Source organism: Mustela erminea, chromosome 18, assembly GCF_009829155.1.
Source record: "Mustela erminea isolate mMusErm1 chromosome 18, mMusErm1.Pri, whole genome shotgun sequence".
In the NCBI taxonomy this organism is placed as follows: domain Eukaryota; kingdom Metazoa; phylum Chordata; class Mammalia; order Carnivora; family Mustelidae; genus Mustela; species Mustela erminea.
Window position 1 is genome coordinate 42,681,538 of NC_045631.1, and position 15,197 is coordinate 42,696,734.

A 15,197-nucleotide genomic window follows, 5' to 3' on the forward strand; every position below is an offset into this window, starting at 1 on the left:
ACTGCAAGCCAACCAGGCTGTTCGTTATTTAAAACGTTTTTATTCGGGTTTCTGGGTAGAGGCCAAGCGGCAGGGTGTGTGTAATTAATTGGGTTGATTTGGGGCGGGACCAGTTCTGACCTCCTGAATCGTTATTGCAGGGGTCCAGGAGGACCCTGAGGTCCAGTCGTCCGTCCGATTGTACTTGTATGTAACCGCTTCAAGAATGGTCAAATAAAGATTCTTTGAAAGCCCTGCCTGGAGTGGCTGGTGCTTGCGGAAGCAGCGGCGGGGCGGTGGGGTGGTCTGTGAAGAGATGAGCTCTTCCGTCGCCTTGTCTCGAGAGGGGGCGGGCCTCTGGGAGGGGGCGGGCCTGGAGGAGCTGGGGCGGAGCCTCCCCCCGCACCGAGTCAAAGCGGAGGGCGAGGCCCTGGCCTCGCGCACTTTCGATTCTGCCTGCAGCCGTTTAAGTCCTGCTGCCGCCCAGGGGTGGGGTAAGGCGCTCCGCAGATTTTCCTTTCTTTCCCTTTGGGAGGCAAGGGCCGAGGGACCTTCAGTGCCTCTAGCCTCACGTAGGCACTCGCGGGTTAACAGCCTCGACTAACGGCCTCGGGGTGTACGGAAGGACTTGAAATTCTCCATCAGTGAAATCCTAGCTTCTGCGGAGCGACTGCTCTCCCACTCGGGACCCTGGCCGAGCCCGGGAGTAGGGCTGGAAACAGCCTAGCTCCTCCGGGTAGGCCGAGGTCGCTACTCCCCACCCGTCTCCAACGCTGCGTATTCACTCCCCCAAGACTCAGTGGAAAGGGGGCCAGTAGCCTGGCCAGCTCCAGCCCGTTGTCCCTCGGGTCGCCCTGCCCTACAAGCCTTTCTCCTGAAAGACACATTCCAGAAATCTCACTCTTAACTGACAGGAGCGTTGGATCCCAGACCTGAACCAGGTGAGGCACCCTTGATTTTGGCCCAGCAAGGTGTGGCTCACCTTGCCCTCTCATTCTGCTGCTACTCCTGACCCTTTGGGGGAAAATCTGGATTTTTAGCCTTTAGCATTCCTTAGTGTAGGATGGATCCTGACCATTGCTCCCACCCTTCCCCAGGCATTCTTTCCTACCCCACAGAAAGCAGTGAGGAAGAGATTTCTGCTCCCTGGCAGGGCTTTTTTAAGGTTCTTAGGCACACCTGTGACCAGCCTAGCCGCCTTTCCCTTGTTTCAAAGAATCCCTGCCTTCCTATTCGGCCAGCACCTGCCGGGGCTCCGGAATGGAAGTGTGCCTTCCCACGCCCAGGCTGGGAGATCGCAGGCATTTCTGCCCGCGTGTCCTGGACACCTCTTCAGAGTCCTCTTGTCGCAGAGGGTGAAGGGACTCTGGACTGCGGCCTCCCCCACTGCCCGCCAGCCCTGTCCACTTCCTTCCCCTGAAGCAACTGACAGCTCAGCAACTTTCCCAGAAAATAAAGTGCTCCGCCATTCACTTCTGGAAGTCCCTTCTAGGGAAATAACTTCTGCTTTTCTTTTCTCTTCCCTCTTACAGGCAGATTGAGCTCCCCTGCAGTAATGAAAGGAAATAAACTGAAATTTCTGATCCCAGAATCCTGTGTATCTGCGGTTTTCCATATCCTAACTTCTTGGGCCGGAGCTTACTGAATTTGGGGTGGTGCTCCTTGCCAACCTTGAGAACCCAAAACCAGAGTGACATCCCGTGTCCGTGCTAACAAGCTTAGCAGTGAATTCTGTTCTTTTCTCCTTAGTGAAAACTCCCCCTGAATGATGGGTGAGACATTCTCCCATTTGGGCTCTCGGGAGGAGAACAGGTCGATCCTGCCCCCCAGCCCGGCCACTGGCAGCAATGCTGCCGACTACTTCAGCACCCGAAGCAGCAAATCTTTCTGTTCCCGAGCACCTTGTGAAGGGGCTGCCCGTGCCAGCTTTGTGACTTGTCCCACCTGTCAGGGCAGCGGGGAGATCCCGAAAGGTGAGTGGCCCAAGGCTTTGGAAAGAGCCTGGGTCCAGCTGGCCAGGCCCCTCTGAGCCTCCTCGAATTGGGGCTTGGTCCCCCAGCTGCAGGGAGGCCAGCGAGATATTCCCTAGCCCTGCACTGGCTGCAGAGACACCCCACCCCTCCTGCCCTGGTGGTTCTCCCCAGGCTTCTCCAGCCTCCCTGCTCCTTTAGCAACACTGTGCCTTAGGATTCACAAAGTTACAAATGATCTCTTCAGAGAAGCTAGACTTCTCTCATTTGCCGGTGCCTTCCAGAAATTCACACTTGGTAATGAAAATCTCACTTCCATTCCGGAGCTGACAAAGTTGAGCTGCTGTCATCTGCCCAGCGGTCCCAGTCCTGCTCTGGGGCAGAGGCGGCATGCTTCTGACCCCACTCGGTGGGGTGAAGGGGTTGCTTCTGGGAGGCTAGCACAGGAAACATTCGTCATGCACACTTCTTAGCCCTCTCTCTCTCTCACCTTCTTTCTCTCCACAGAGCTAGAGAAGCAGCTAGTGGCCCTCATCCCCTATGGGGACCAGAGGCTGAAGCCCAGGCGCACGTAAGCCCCTTTCCTCACCTTAGCTCCACAAGCTGTCACCCCTGGGGTCTGTTCTCTGTCTCCCTCAGTCTGCCTCCCCGCCGCGATTCTTCTCCATGGGAAGCCTCACTGAGTTCATATATACTAGCTCCGCTTCCAGGGCTTTTCCTGGTTTAAGAAGTCTGGGCCACAGCAGGTGCCACCTGAGGCCACCTGCTGTTGGGAGCTTCGGTGCTTCCAAGAAGCATGGCTCCCTTGTGGAAAGAGGGAGGATCTCTTGACTCTTCGAGGTCTTTCGGGAGGGAGCGAACGGCCCAGGCTGCGGTTCATACGGGGAAGTTATTTTTCCTGTGAGCTTCCCTTTCTGTGGCAGCTCAGACCTGCTTGTTCTCTCTGGCTGAGATGGAAAATGAGTTGCTTCCTGTTCTGAGGTACTGCACAGCCTCGGAGGCGGCCCCGAGTGTCGTGGGACGGGGGTGTGACCCTCATTGTCATGGGTCTCTTGGACGTGAATCCCTGCCCCTTCTTCCCAAGGTGTTCAGTGGTCGAGGGAGAGGAGTGTCCCTCTCTGCCCAAGGTTCTGTGGCGTTCAGACTTGTCCCCTCCTCTACCCCGGATCCTGCTTTCTTTCCCACAGGAAGCTTTTCGTGTTCCTGGCTGTCCTCATCTGCCTCGTGATCTCCTCCCTTATCGTCTTTTTCCTGTTTCCCCGGTCCATCGTCGTGCAGCCCGCGGGACTCAACTCCTCCACGGTGGCCTTTGACGAGGCTGACATCCATCTCAACATAACGGTGGGTGGGCGCCCGCACCCCTGAGCCCCACGCCACCTTGCCGGCCGCTCTTCTCTGCGGTCCTGGTCAGGCGTTGCCATCCCGGGCTCAGGTAGCCAGGGGTCCTGTGTGGCAGCCAGAGGGTGTCGAAGCCTGGGGGGAAGCAGGTGCAACCATGAGCCCCATAGCGGAACATGCAGAATTAGGACTGTACACCCCGAGGGGGGAAGAATCATGGCGAGAGAAAAAAAACACAGGGTGTGGAGGGCATGCCTGAGACACTCTGGGTGGGTGGAACAGAATGGAGAGAAGCCTTGCAGGATGAGCCTGGGTTTGGGGCCAACTTCATGTCTTACGGTGACCCCTTCACCATTAAGAGCCACGCCAAGGGCCTCCTAACGCTGGGCTTCGGCAGCTGAGGCCCGTAGTGGGAGTGGGGCTCAGTCAGGCAGGGGGAGGGGGCCAGGCAGGGATAAGGAAGCTACTTGATTTCTCCTTTTCAAGGATGGTCACCCTCCCACTTCCCTTTCCCTTGTCTTCCTCCTCAGAATATCTTAAACATCTCCAATAGCAACTACTACCCCATCACGGTGACCCAGCTGACCATCGAGGTTCTGCACCTGTCCCTCGTGGTGGGGCAGGTCACCAATAGCCTCCTCCTCCACATCGGTCCTTTGGCCAGTGAACAGGTAATCCCCCAACCCCATCCCGGGGCCAGCCCTACCCACAGGGGTGTGGACACATGTGGGGATCCGAAGGGGCAGCTGGGGTTGGGGTTCACCTTGTGCCCATTTGGTTGACAGATGTTTTATGCAGTGGCCAACAAAATCTGGGATGAAAACACATAGTAAGTATCCCTTGATCTCTTCTCCCTTAGCCTCTGTCCCTGGTTGGAAACCCAGTCTTCATCCCTACCAGATTTCCTTCTCTGCAGCCAGCATTTGGCCTTCACTCTCGTGGCCAAGATTGCAGTCTGCAAGGGATTCAGGGTCCCCATCCCTCTGCCTGTTTGGACTTAGGTTGGAATGAAAACAGGCCAGAATTTAGTTAATTCTTAAAATAGGTGACCTTGGACTCTTCAGCCTAAATCACTAAGAAGCATGAATGTCTTGTTTTCTGCTGAGGGAGGAGCTAGCACACACCTGGGCCAAGCCTACGGGGCTTGGAGGAATGACATTGCAACAAGGGTGATGTGCTCACCTTAGAGGGAGAAAGAGTGGGCATGGCATTTGGGGCCCCTGATGGAAAAGAGGCCCGGAGCCTGGAACCGACCTGCAGGTTTCCTCCAAGCTGCCGGGCTGCTCAGTGTGAAACATGGTCACGTGTTCTTTCTCTCTCAGCAAAATCTGTTCCTGGATGAAAATCAAAGTCCACCACGTGCTTTTGCACATCCAGTAAGTAGGGCTTAGAGCCCGGGTGTCCCCCTCGCCTCCTTCTGACCCCAGCAGAGCTGCGCTCTGCTCACCTTGTGGGAGAGGCCCTCCAAAGCTAACTCCATGATCTTTGCTGGCTCTTGGGAAGGCAGATCCCCCTGCCCATTCCCTAGACCCCGCCTTGCTTATAAGCCATTGGTGTGCCAGCCACCAAGCTATCTGGATCACAGGTGGGACGGCTGTCCCAGGTGTGTTGGCAGAGCAGGGAGCAGAAGGAAGGGGGGTTGTTTGAGGGATCCCCCCACCCCAGACAGCAGAGCAGGGCCAGAGCTTCCTCTTCTCCCCCTGCCCCTCCACCACCAGACACAGCAACAAAGCCTGCTTCCTCTCCAGGGGCACCCTGACCTGTTCCTACCTGAGCCATTCAGAGCAGCTAGTCTTCCAGAACTATGAGTACGTGGACTGCCGGGGAAATTCCTCAGTGCCCCACTTGCTGGTCCCTCATCCGCCGTGACCTGCCTGCTGGTCCCACACTCCAGGCCCCTGCCAGCCTGGGCTGTATCTCCCAGAACCCAAGGAAGGACTACAGTGACTTTGCCAAAGGAAAAGCTCTGCTTTATTCTACCTCCCTCCACCACACACACACCCCCTCAACCACAGGAAGCTCTATGTGGAAGTTAACTTTACACACACACACACACACACACACACACATATGCACAGATGCACGTCACTCACGTCCTCTGACTTCCACCAGAAAAGTCTAGTTCTTCTAGGAGCCAGCCAGGCTTTCCCCTGTGTCTGTCTTGAGAAGAATCTGACCTGAGACAGCCTTGAGCTGTCCAGAGTGGCATTTGCTCTCTGTGCTGAGAACCTTGGTTGCCTCGCTCCTCTGGGGCTGGCCTTCCTCCTGCCTGAAGGGAGAAATCTTTAATTTTATCTGGCTTTTAAAACAGGGATCTTTTTCAGGTTCCCCACCCAGTGATGGGAGGGTGACTTGAGGGATGTCCGTGCGGTCTCCTTCCTTCTGGCTTTGGTCACGTGACAAAGGGGTGGGGCTGGTCGATTTCTCTCCTGGGAACTTGTGCCCCGATGGCAAGGTTGGCTAAGGGCCTGCAGCTCCCGGGCCTCCCAGGTTAAAGGCTGCCCCCCTTCCTAGGAAGACAGAGCTTTTCTCTGGCTAAAGCTTCTCGCCAGAAAATTGTTTTATTATTCCCATCACAGCAGGAGCAAACATAGTAGGGGAGGAGAGGGAGGCATCTGGCACCCCCTCCGTCTCTCCAGGAAAAAAAAAGCAGATGAAGCCAGAGTCACTTGGGAAGGCATTTATTGAAGTTAGGCTTCTGGCTGGTGGTCGGCCCACAACCCTGGACCCCGGTCAGTCAGCTGATGTCCCCCGCTGCCACTCTGCGATAGCTTGCAGAGGTCAAGCTGTCAGGATTCGGCCACAAGCTGCTGGGCTCTAGGGCCTCCCCGGCTTAGCTCCAAGGCCCATTCTCTGCTCCCAGAGGCCTCTGCTTTCCTTCGGGCATGGGCAGGCTGGAACCGCACAGCAGGAGGGGCTAGTCCTAACCTCTCTTTGCTGTCACTCGGATGAAGAAGCGAAGTCCCAGCTAACTCGGGCTCCCACTGGGCTCCAGCTGGAGGCACTGAGCAGGAATGGTAATTGCTCGCTAAAGGCAGCTGTGGTTTCTCTCAGGCCTGGAGATGAACTTAGGTGGTGGGGAAGGCTGAATGCCAAGTTGGATGGGTGGAGAGGAGGCACCTGGCTAGGTGGCTGCGGGGACAACAGGAAGGAAGAAGGTTGTCCTGTCTCCCCGTGTTCGTGCCTGAGTTGAGTCAGGAAGAGGCTGGCAGGAGCACAAAAGTCCGGAAAGGCCAGCCTGGAGTTTCTGCTGAGTGTCAGTTAAATGTAAAGGATTTATATTGTATTCAATGAACTACACTTCACAATGTTAGAGTAAACAAAGAGCCTCCTGTGAGTTGGGAGGAGAGCTGGACCTGGGCGACGCTGCTGAGCTGTTTGGGGGTGTCTGAGTGGGTGCCAAGCTCGTGTCTCTTAAGTTCCCTCCCTACTTTAATATTCCTGTTCTGTGCCCTACCCCAGGTCCCCCAGCCGCTCCCCTCAGGAAATGCTGCACTGAGGGGCCCCTTCAGCCTGTGTAGGCTTCCGTGAAAGGCCCAGGCATCCCCTCATCAGCGCCAGGTGGAAAAGGGGACAGGCTGTGGGAGAGACCCCGGATGTCAGCTTCAGGAAGTGGTGACGGGGTGAAGGCTGACTGCTTCCGGGAAGGGCTGAGGTGGAGGAAGGAAGAGGCCTGTGGGGTTTTTGTGGGCCAGTCTGCGTCCCCTTTCCAAGATGAGGTGTCTGTGTTTAAGGGGACAGTCCGCCTTTCCTCTGAGCTCTTTCCAGCCCTGCGTCCCGTCATCCATGCCACAGCTCCGTGCCCGCTATGGGCCAGGCATTACACTGGACTTCGGGGGGGCCCTGCCTGCCACCTCCAGTCTAGCTCCAGGCCTGCTCTGGTGTGATGCTGCTACTCCTTCTCAGTAAGCATCTGCCAGTGGGGAGGGGTAATGGTTCCAGTGAGAGTCCTAAACCTAGAGCCCCCAACAGGGGGTGCTGCCTGGGGGCCTCAGTCAGTTAAGCATCCGACTTGACTCTTGATTTCGGCTTGAGCCAGGGTTGCCAGATGGGGCCCTGTGTCCGGCCCTGTGCTCAGCAAGGAGTCTGCTTGTCAGGGCGCCTGGGTGGCTCAGTGGGTTAAAGCCTCTGCCTTCAGCTCAGGTCATGATCCCAGGGTCCTGGGATCGAGCCCCGCATTGGGTTCTGTGCTCAGCAATGAGCCTGCTTCCTCCCCTCTCTCTCTCTGCCTGCCTCTCTGCCTACTTGTGATCTCTGTCAAATAAAATCTTTAAAAAAATGAAAAGGGAGTCTGCTTGTCCCTCTCCCTCTGCTCCTCCCATCACTCCCTCGAGCACACACATGTTCTCGCTCTCTCTCAAATAAATAAAAGCTTTGAAGCCCCCAACAGACCTGTCCTTGCTAAAGAAGAGCCAGCAATGATCTTTAAAAAAAAAAAAAGGCCGGGCACCTGGGTGGCTCAGTGGGTTAAAGCCTCTGCCTTTGGCTCAGGTCATGGTTCCAGGGTCCTGGGATAGAGCCCTGCAACAGCCTCTCTGCTCTGCAGGGAGCCTGCTTCCTCCTCTCTCTCTCTGCCTGCCTCTCTTCCTACTTGTGATCTCGGTCTGTCAAATAAATAAAAATCTTAAAAAAAAAAAAAAAAAAAAAAAGAGCCAGCAATGGAGCTATAGACTTGGGATGGTCAAGACCAAGTTCTCCCATTGGCTTTGCCTGCAGAAGCATGGAATCACCTACTTCCTTCTCCCACCCACTCCATCCCCTTCCTGGGTTCTCATTCTCCCCTCACTTCCTCCCAGTCTCACAGAGCTGACCAATCTATTGATTCTTTTCAAGAGGAAATCACATTTTATGCCCAGCTAGCCGCCTCTTCTAGAGTGAATCAGGAGGGGGTGACTTTTGGAGTGGAGATGCTGGGGGCGGGGAGGGGGTGAGAAAGCGGTCATCTGTTTTTTTTGCTGATGGCCAGTGGGGTTGAGGGTCTGTCTCTGGATCACCACTGCTGCATGTAATTCGTCGACTGAGAAGAGGGAGAGACGGGAGGCAAACCGGGTTAGTTAGCCATTTCTGGGCCTGCTGTTCTAGAACATCGTATCGGCCCTTTTGAGGCCAGAGGAATAAATATAAAATGAAGCACCCCAGTCCTCACCCACCCTAACAGGGCTAGCATGGGGCTCTCTCGTCCTTCGCACCTGTGTCAGAGAAACCATCTTTCCAAAGCTTGTACTGTGTCACGTCCTCATCAAGGGTGACCACCCCCCCGGGTTTGAAGGCCTGGATTGAGCCAGGTTCCAAAGCTAAGGGCTTGTGATGCCTTCTCTTTCAGTTGCCACATTCAGTGGTCCTGACACGTCTGTCAAGGAAGTGGTGTTACCACTGTCAGTTTATGGACGGGCCCTTGAGGTCCAGAGATGCTATCCCGCAGCCGAGGAGTGGCGATCCCGAGACTCCCATCTCTGACTTTATGTCCTGCCCTCCTCCTGCTCCAGCTGCCTCTGCCCCAGCTGGCACTTAAAACAGCCCCTCTGGTTTGCTTCTCTGGCCCCCGTCCTGTCTTTCTTCAAGCCCTCCGTTTCTGCCGAGTGCTGAGCGACAGGTCCTCCTCCACATTTTTTGGGACGGCAACAAATGAAGGAATAGGCCATCCCGCAGTGACCATATAATTGCCATATAAAGGCTTTACATAACTGACTTCATAAAATACAAATAACTGTAAGCCCCTCCCACCAAGGAAGCCTCCCTAGATTCCGCACACACTTACACACGCAACCAGAGTCGACCCGCCTTTCACACTGTCTCACCGTGAATCGTGAGTGCTCTGCGTATTTATCTGGATTTGACTGGAATGACTTCTTGAAACCTGACGGTGAAAGAAAGCACAACATCATGCATCTGGCAGTTTCTGAAAATGGAATGCGGCAGAGCCGGACTCTACTATGTGTCTGGGGCCCAGGCGGCAGCCCCCACCTTAGGGCAAGGCACCAACGGAGCCTACCCTGAAAATTCACAACCGGGAACCCTGCACTGTCCTTCCCTGTTCCAGACTTGCCAGGGCTGGGTAAGTCTCTTGTTAAGGCCACCCTCACTCGCTCTGACACCCTCGTCTCAGAGGAGGGGCTGCTGCCCCCTGCAAAAGTCAGCAGCCTCCTTTGCACCCCTGGAGTGAGGCAAACTTCCCCAGGGGGAATGGCCCCCAAGTAAAAGCCAAGGATGCCCCGAGAGGGTGTCAGAGACAATGGGAGGATGGATGTGGACTCTGGGTTATAGGGCTGGGGGTGGGAGCAGAGAGTTCTCACCACCTGCCCTCCCAGGCATTTCATTTACTAGGGCCTTGAGGGGGTTTTGTTCCTCCTGGGAATCTGTTAAAGTCGGATTGCCCTCCAGCTTGATGGGTCCCTACTGAGCCAAGCTAGAGACCTGGCTTTTGGGTCAGAACATGCACAGAGGTGCACTGAGTAAGAGGGTCTTGGGCATTCTGTTGCCTTGCTGCGGCGGCTGCGGTGGCTGCGATGGCCCGGCGCGTGGAGTCTGTGTCTGCTCCGGGACCTGCGGTCGGCAAGGCTGCGGTTGGGCAGGGGGCGCCTGCGGCTGTGGTTGTGCTCCTGGTGGCCTCTGTGGTGGTGGTGGCTGCTGCTCCTGTCGCGACCCCCGAGGGCACTGGTTTTTTTTCTCAGATTGGCCTTTCTCCTCTTGGAGTTTCTTCAGTTCCTGGCAAGAAGCCCCCCACAAGTGGCATCCTCCTCCCTCCCTACCCAGGCACCCATCTGCCGGAGACACTGCAGGGAGCAAGGCAAGCGATCAGTGGAGAGACAGAGGTGGTGTGAAAGTCTCTGTTCCCTGGACTTGGAAGCTGGGCTATCTCCCTTCACCCACACAACATCCAAGACCTGCTTCTTCTGTGACAGTGCCCCCTGGTACAGCCCCTAGACCAGGAAACAGCAGTCTCCGGGCACCTACCTCCTACCTTGGGAGCAGTAAGGGGAGAATAAAGGATACGTTCTTGCAAACACTTTGAAACAGCACTGTCCAAGAGAAATATAAGGCAAGCAACAAGTAATTTACAAATCTAGTAGCCACATGAAAAAGCAGGAAGAAAACAGGTAAAACTGATTTTAATATATTTTAGTTAACCCAATACCTCCAAAACATATAATCAATATGAAAATATGAGTGAGATAGTTTATATTCTGTGTTTTTGTACTAAGTCTGCAAAATACAGCATGTATTTTATATTTAATAGCCCATCTGAATTTGGACTCTACATTTTGATCAAAAATAATTGCTTTAGGGGCACAGGGGTGGCTCAGTCGCTAAGCGTCTACCTTCAGCTCAGGTCATGATCCCAGGGTCCTGGAATCGAGCTCTGCATGGGGTGGGAAGACTGCTTCTCCCTCTCACACTCCCCCTGCCTGTGTTTCCTCTCTCACCTCTCACCGTGCCTCTCTCTGTCAAATAAATAAATAAAATCTTTTTTTTTTAAGATTTTATTTATTTACTTGACAGACAGAGATTACAAGTAGGCAGAGAGGCAGTCAGAGAGAGGGGGAAGCAGGCTCCCTGCTGAGCAGAGAGCCCGATGTGGGGCTCGATCCCAGGACCCTGGGATCATGACCAGAGCCGAAGGCAGAGGCCTTAACCCACTGAGCCACCCAGGGGCCCCAATAAACAAAATCTTAACATAATAATAATAATTGCTTTAGATTTAGATTTCATTCATTTACAGTTGAAAAAGATTTACATATCCAAGTTGTTCTAAACATACTTCAAAGTTTTCCAATACATAAAGAGTTTTTTTTTTTAGTTTAGATTTAAATTAATTAAATCTCTATACAATTTTAAATTCAGTTCCTCAGTCTCACTAGCCCCGTCTCAAGGCTCAACAGCACACAGGCTGGCGGCCACCCTATTGGACAGGGCAGCCTTAAAATCTCTCAGGCCAGGGTGCCAGAGTGGCTCAGTCATTGAGCATCTGCCTTCCACTCAGGTCATGATCCCAGGGTCCCTGCTGGGCAGGGAGCTTGCTTCTTCCTCTCCCTCTGTCTGCCACTTCCCCTGTTGGTTCTCTCTCTCTCTCCCCGTCAAATAAATAAAGTCCTTAAAAATAAAAATAAAAAATAAATAAAATCTCTCAGGCCTGAACCTCCCTGGATCCCACACTAGGCCTCAGCCTAGTACAACAGCAAAGTTGAATTCCACAATACACACACACACACACACACACACACACACACACACACACAGTCCATCCAAGAGAATGTTGAAGGAACTTGACTTTCTTTCTACTCCTAGCAAAATACATCGACCAGGACACCTGGGTGGCTCAGTGGGTTAAAGCCTCTGCCTTCAGCTCAGGTCATGATCCCAGGGTCCTGGGATCGAGTCCCGCATCAGGTTCTCTGCTCAGCGGGAAGCTGGCCTCCCCCTCTCTCTCTCTGCCTGCCACCCTGCCTACTTGTGATCTCTCTCTGTCAAATAAATAAATAAAATCTTAAAAAGTACATTGACCAAATAATAGCTTCCTAGACATCGGTCTTCCCTCCCCACTCCCCTCTAGCCCCACCCTCACCCCCGGGAAGGACCCTGATGAACCCGGACCCTCTCCTGCACCTGTTGCTCCTGCCGTTCCAGTTGTTCCTCCTGTTCCTGCTGTTCCTGCTGTTCCTGCTGCTGCCGCTGGTGCTTGACCATCAGCCACCTCCTCCGGTCCAAAGCCATCTGCCTACGCCGGGCCTCCCAGTGATAAGCACTGCCCATGATGGTAGGGGCGACCAAAGGCATCAGAAGGGGGTGGGGGCAGGCAGAGCCCAGGTCACTGCCCCCACCGCCTCTGTTTCCTCCCACCCTACCCCACTGCCTGTACCCAGAACCGCCTCACAATGGGAGGAGGGAGGTGGTCTTCCTAAGTTGCCTAGGGAATGTCTGTGAACTACATTTCTCTCCAAGGCCCTGTGAAGGTAGAAGACACCTTTGCACCGGAGCTTTGAGTTTCCATGGACCACCAGGGACAATTTCCAAGTCAACTGGCTTTTCTCTCCGATTTCTTTCTCCTGCCCTTCCCAGGATCCCAGTATCCTCATCTGGCCCTCTGCCCACCCTCCCTCGCCAAAGTTCTCTGGAGTTACCATCCCCCAGTCCTCCATTTCCTCCTGCTGTCCTGAGACAAGTGTTAAGAAAATATAAACTACAGGGGCGCCTGGGTGGCTCAGTGGGTTAAGCCGCTGCCTTCAGCTCAGGTCATGATCTCAGGGTCCTGGGATCGAGTCCCGCATGGGGCTCTCTGCTCAGCAGGGAGCCTGCTTCCTCCTCTCTCTTTCTTTGCCTGCCTCTGCCTACTTGTGATCTCTCTCTGTCAAATAAATAAATAAAATCTTAAAAAAAAAAAAAAGAAAGAAAATATAAACTGCAATGGACGCTCACTCGGGTCTGAGCCCCTGTGAAGGCAGGGTGGCTAATTTGCCTGGGGATTTACAAAGCTGGGCACAAGCCTAGGGTCTGCCTCATCTTCTGACCCTGGAGACCCCACTTAACCTCTCTGGGCCTCAGTGTCCTTGCCTGTAGAATGGGAAGGATATTACTTGTTACCTCCTTCACAGGACAGGCTTCAGAACCAAGTGGACTAATGGGTGAGAAATGTACAAGACAAAGCAGAAAATTATCCGGCGGCAGGTTGATATCTGTTATTCTCCTACCTGATTCTCATCCCCCGTGGGTGGAAGAGCCAGGGGAGGGGGTCATTTCCTGCAATCCAGGAAGACTTCCAGGTGGGCTATTGACTGCTAGGGTCCCTCCTACACCCACATGCCCTATCTTTCTAGAAGATAACAATCTTTCTAGAAGCAGCAGGGCCTGAGTCCAGCTTTGGGTCTGAGGGCAGGGGAAGGGCATGGGTGAAAAAGGCTGTCACAGCCAGCCACAGTTTCAAACACTGTGCTGGAATGGATCTGATGACCTGAGAAAAAGCTTCTCCTGAGTTGTCCTGAAGTTCCCTTTAGCTCATTATAATAGTAAGATCTCCTCCTATGGGTGGAGTTCACTGCTTTTTTTTTTAAAATATACCATGTATGCACTAACAAGCTGACATGCTAGGCATGCACAGTTCAACTAAAGTGCTTATGTGAAGTCCCCGCCCCATCCCCCTAATACACCGAGTAAAAGCTTCCTAACAGTCAACCAAACTAAAAGGCAACCTACAAAAGGGGAGAAGATATTTGCAAACAACATATCCGACAGAGATTTAGTATCCAAAAACCTACAAAGAACTTATCAAACTCAACATCAAAAAACCCCAAATAATGCAGTTAAGAAATGGACAGAAGACCTGCATAGGCACTTTTCTAAAGATATCCAGATGGCTAACAGACACATGAAAAGATGTTCAACGTCACTCAGCATCAGGGAAATACAAATCGAAAACATGAGGAGATACCATCTCACACCTATCAGGATGGCTGAAATTAACAACACAAGAAGCAACAGGTGTCGGTGAGCACGAGGAGAGAGTGAGCATGAGGAGAAAAGGGGAACCCTCTTGCACTGGTAGGAATGCAAACTGGTGTAGCCACTCTGCAGAACAGTATGGAGGTTCCCCACAATGTTAAAAATAGAACTGCCCTGGTATTTAACAATTGCACGACTAGGCATTTACCCGAAGGATACACACAAAAATACAGATTTGAAGGCATACATGCACCCTGACGTTCACAGCAGTGTTATCAATAATAGTCGAACTATGGAGAGAGCCCAAATGTCCATCAACTGATGAATGGATAAAGAAGATATGATAAACACATACACACACATACACACACACATACACACACACGAAGATTACTCAGTCATCAAAAAGAATGAAATCTTGCCAAATATGGTGACGTAGGTGGAGCTAGAGTGTATTATGCTAAGTGACATGTCAGTTAGAGGAAGAAAATACCGTATGATCTTACTCATATATGGAACATACAGGAGGGAAGAAAAGAAAAAAAGAGAGGAAAACAAGCCATAAGAGACTTTTTTTTTTTAAAGATTTTATTTATTTATTCAACAGGTAGAGATCACGAGTAGGCAGAGAGGCAGGCAGAGAGAGAGGGAAGCAGGCTCCCCGCCAAGCAGAGAGTCCAACACGGGGCTCGATCCCAGGACTCTGAAATCATGATCTGAGCCAAAGGCAGAGGCTTTAACCCACTGAGCCACCCAGGTGCCCCTAATTAATTGATTTTTATAAAGCTTCCTGTACTGATCCCAGGAGAGATAGTACCTTTTTTAAGTCAGCACTATCCCTAATGTTGGACTCAAACTCACGACTCCAAGATCAAGAGTTTCACACATTGCAGACTGAGCCAGCCAGGCACCGCAGAGACAGTGCTTGGAGAGCTATCTGCTGTCTCCTTACTTGCAACAAGTAATTAAAAAGCTCTTTGCTTTCAACACTTCCTTGGGTTGTGTTCAATTTGATGTACCCCAAGCAGCAAACTTCTTGAGCCTGGTTACAAGAACACTTATATTAGTCTACAGTTGGGCAAAATCATCTAGTAGAAAGCCCATTTGATAATAAAGTGATGACTGTCTCATGTAATTGATTGAATGCTGTGCTGAAAGCGAGAAACAGGATGGGTTGTACAGGTAGAGAGAATGGTTTACCTTCCAGATCCCGTGGTTACCTGGGAGCTGTGGCTGCCGTGGTCCAACATCACGAGAGAGAATTATACCATAAATGGCTGGTCCGAGGGAAGACCCAAATTCAAAGTTCAATGTACAATATATACTGAATGGGGGCGCCTGGGTGGCTCAGTGGGTTAAAGCCTCTGCCTTCAGCTCGTGATCCCAGGGTCCTGGGATCGAGCCCCGCATCGGGCTCTCTGCTCAGCGGGGAGCCTGCTTCCTCCTCTCTCTCTCTCTGCCTGCCTCTCTGCCTAC

At 52.9% G+C, this 15,197-nt stretch overlaps 2 protein-coding genes across 4 annotated transcripts; one reads left to right on the forward strand and one right to left on the reverse strand.

The window, feature by feature from the left end:
- Nucleotides 1-390: 390 nt before the first annotated feature.
- TMEM106A (transmembrane protein 106A) lies at nucleotides 391-5,924 on the forward strand. Of its 2 annotated transcripts, XM_032322972.1 has the most exons (9): nucleotides 424-473; nucleotides 894-920; nucleotides 1,729-1,952; nucleotides 2,457-2,520; nucleotides 3,137-3,290; nucleotides 3,818-3,958; nucleotides 4,073-4,116; nucleotides 4,610-4,663; nucleotides 5,036-5,924. In XM_032322972.1, the coding sequence occupies exons 3-9, from the start codon at nucleotides 1,745-1,747 to the stop codon at nucleotides 5,154-5,156; spliced, it is 786 nt and encodes a 261-aa protein (XP_032178863.1). In that variant the 5' UTR covers nucleotides 424-473; nucleotides 894-920; nucleotides 1,729-1,744; the 3' UTR covers nucleotides 5,157-5,924. The 2 variants fall into 2 exon arrangements, with proteins under 2 accessions (XP_032178861.1, XP_032178863.1); XM_032322970.1 differs by lacking the exon at nucleotides 894-920 and having other exon boundaries at nucleotides 391-473.
- Nucleotides 5,925-8,082: 2,158 nt separating this feature from the next.
- On the reverse strand, nucleotides 8,083-12,146 carry CCDC200 (coiled-coil domain containing 200). Of its 2 annotated transcripts, none has more exons than XM_032322483.1 (4): nucleotides 11,892-12,146; nucleotides 9,767-9,992; nucleotides 9,046-9,144; nucleotides 8,083-8,304 (listed from the first exon to the last, which is right to left on the reverse strand). In XM_032322483.1, exons 1-4 carry the CDS (start codon nucleotides 12,060-12,062, stop codon nucleotides 8,144-8,146), a joined length of 657 nt encoding a protein of 218 aa, XP_032178374.1. In that variant the 5' UTR covers nucleotides 12,063-12,146; the 3' UTR covers nucleotides 8,083-8,143. The 2 variants fall into 2 exon arrangements, with proteins under 2 accessions (XP_032178374.1, XP_032178376.1); XM_032322485.1 differs by having other exon boundaries at nucleotides 8,094-8,304; nucleotides 9,086-9,144; nucleotides 11,892-12,145.
- Nucleotides 12,147-15,197: the final 3,051 nt, after the last annotated feature.

Excerpts from the sequence above, each read along its gene's own strand:
- TMEM106A (XM_032322970.1), top strand. The coding sequence starts at position 1,745 with ATGATGGGTGAGACATTCTCCCATTTGGGCTCTCGGGAGGAGAACAGG. Across the intron at positions 1,953-2,456 it reads CAGCGGGGAGATCCCGAAAG|AGCTAGAGAAGCAGCTAGTG; the intron begins GTGAGTGGCCCA and ends TTCTCTCCACAG. Across the intron at positions 3,291-3,817 it reads ACATCCATCTCAACATAACG|AATATCTTAAACATCTCCAA; the intron begins GTGGGTGGGCGC and ends CTTCCTCCTCAG.
- CCDC200 (XM_032322483.1), bottom strand. The coding sequence starts at position 12,062 with ATGCCTTTGGTCGCCCCTACCATCATGGGCAGTGCTTATCACTGGGAG. Across the intron at positions 9,145-9,766 it reads ACCGCAGCCGCCGCAGCAAG|GTTTCAAGAAGTCATTCCAG; the intron begins GCAACAGAATGC and ends TTTCACCGTCAG. Across the intron at positions 8,305-9,045 it reads GGTCGACTCTGGTTGCGTGT|TCGACGAATTACATGCAGCA; the intron begins GTAAGTGTGTGC and ends CCCTCTTCTCAG.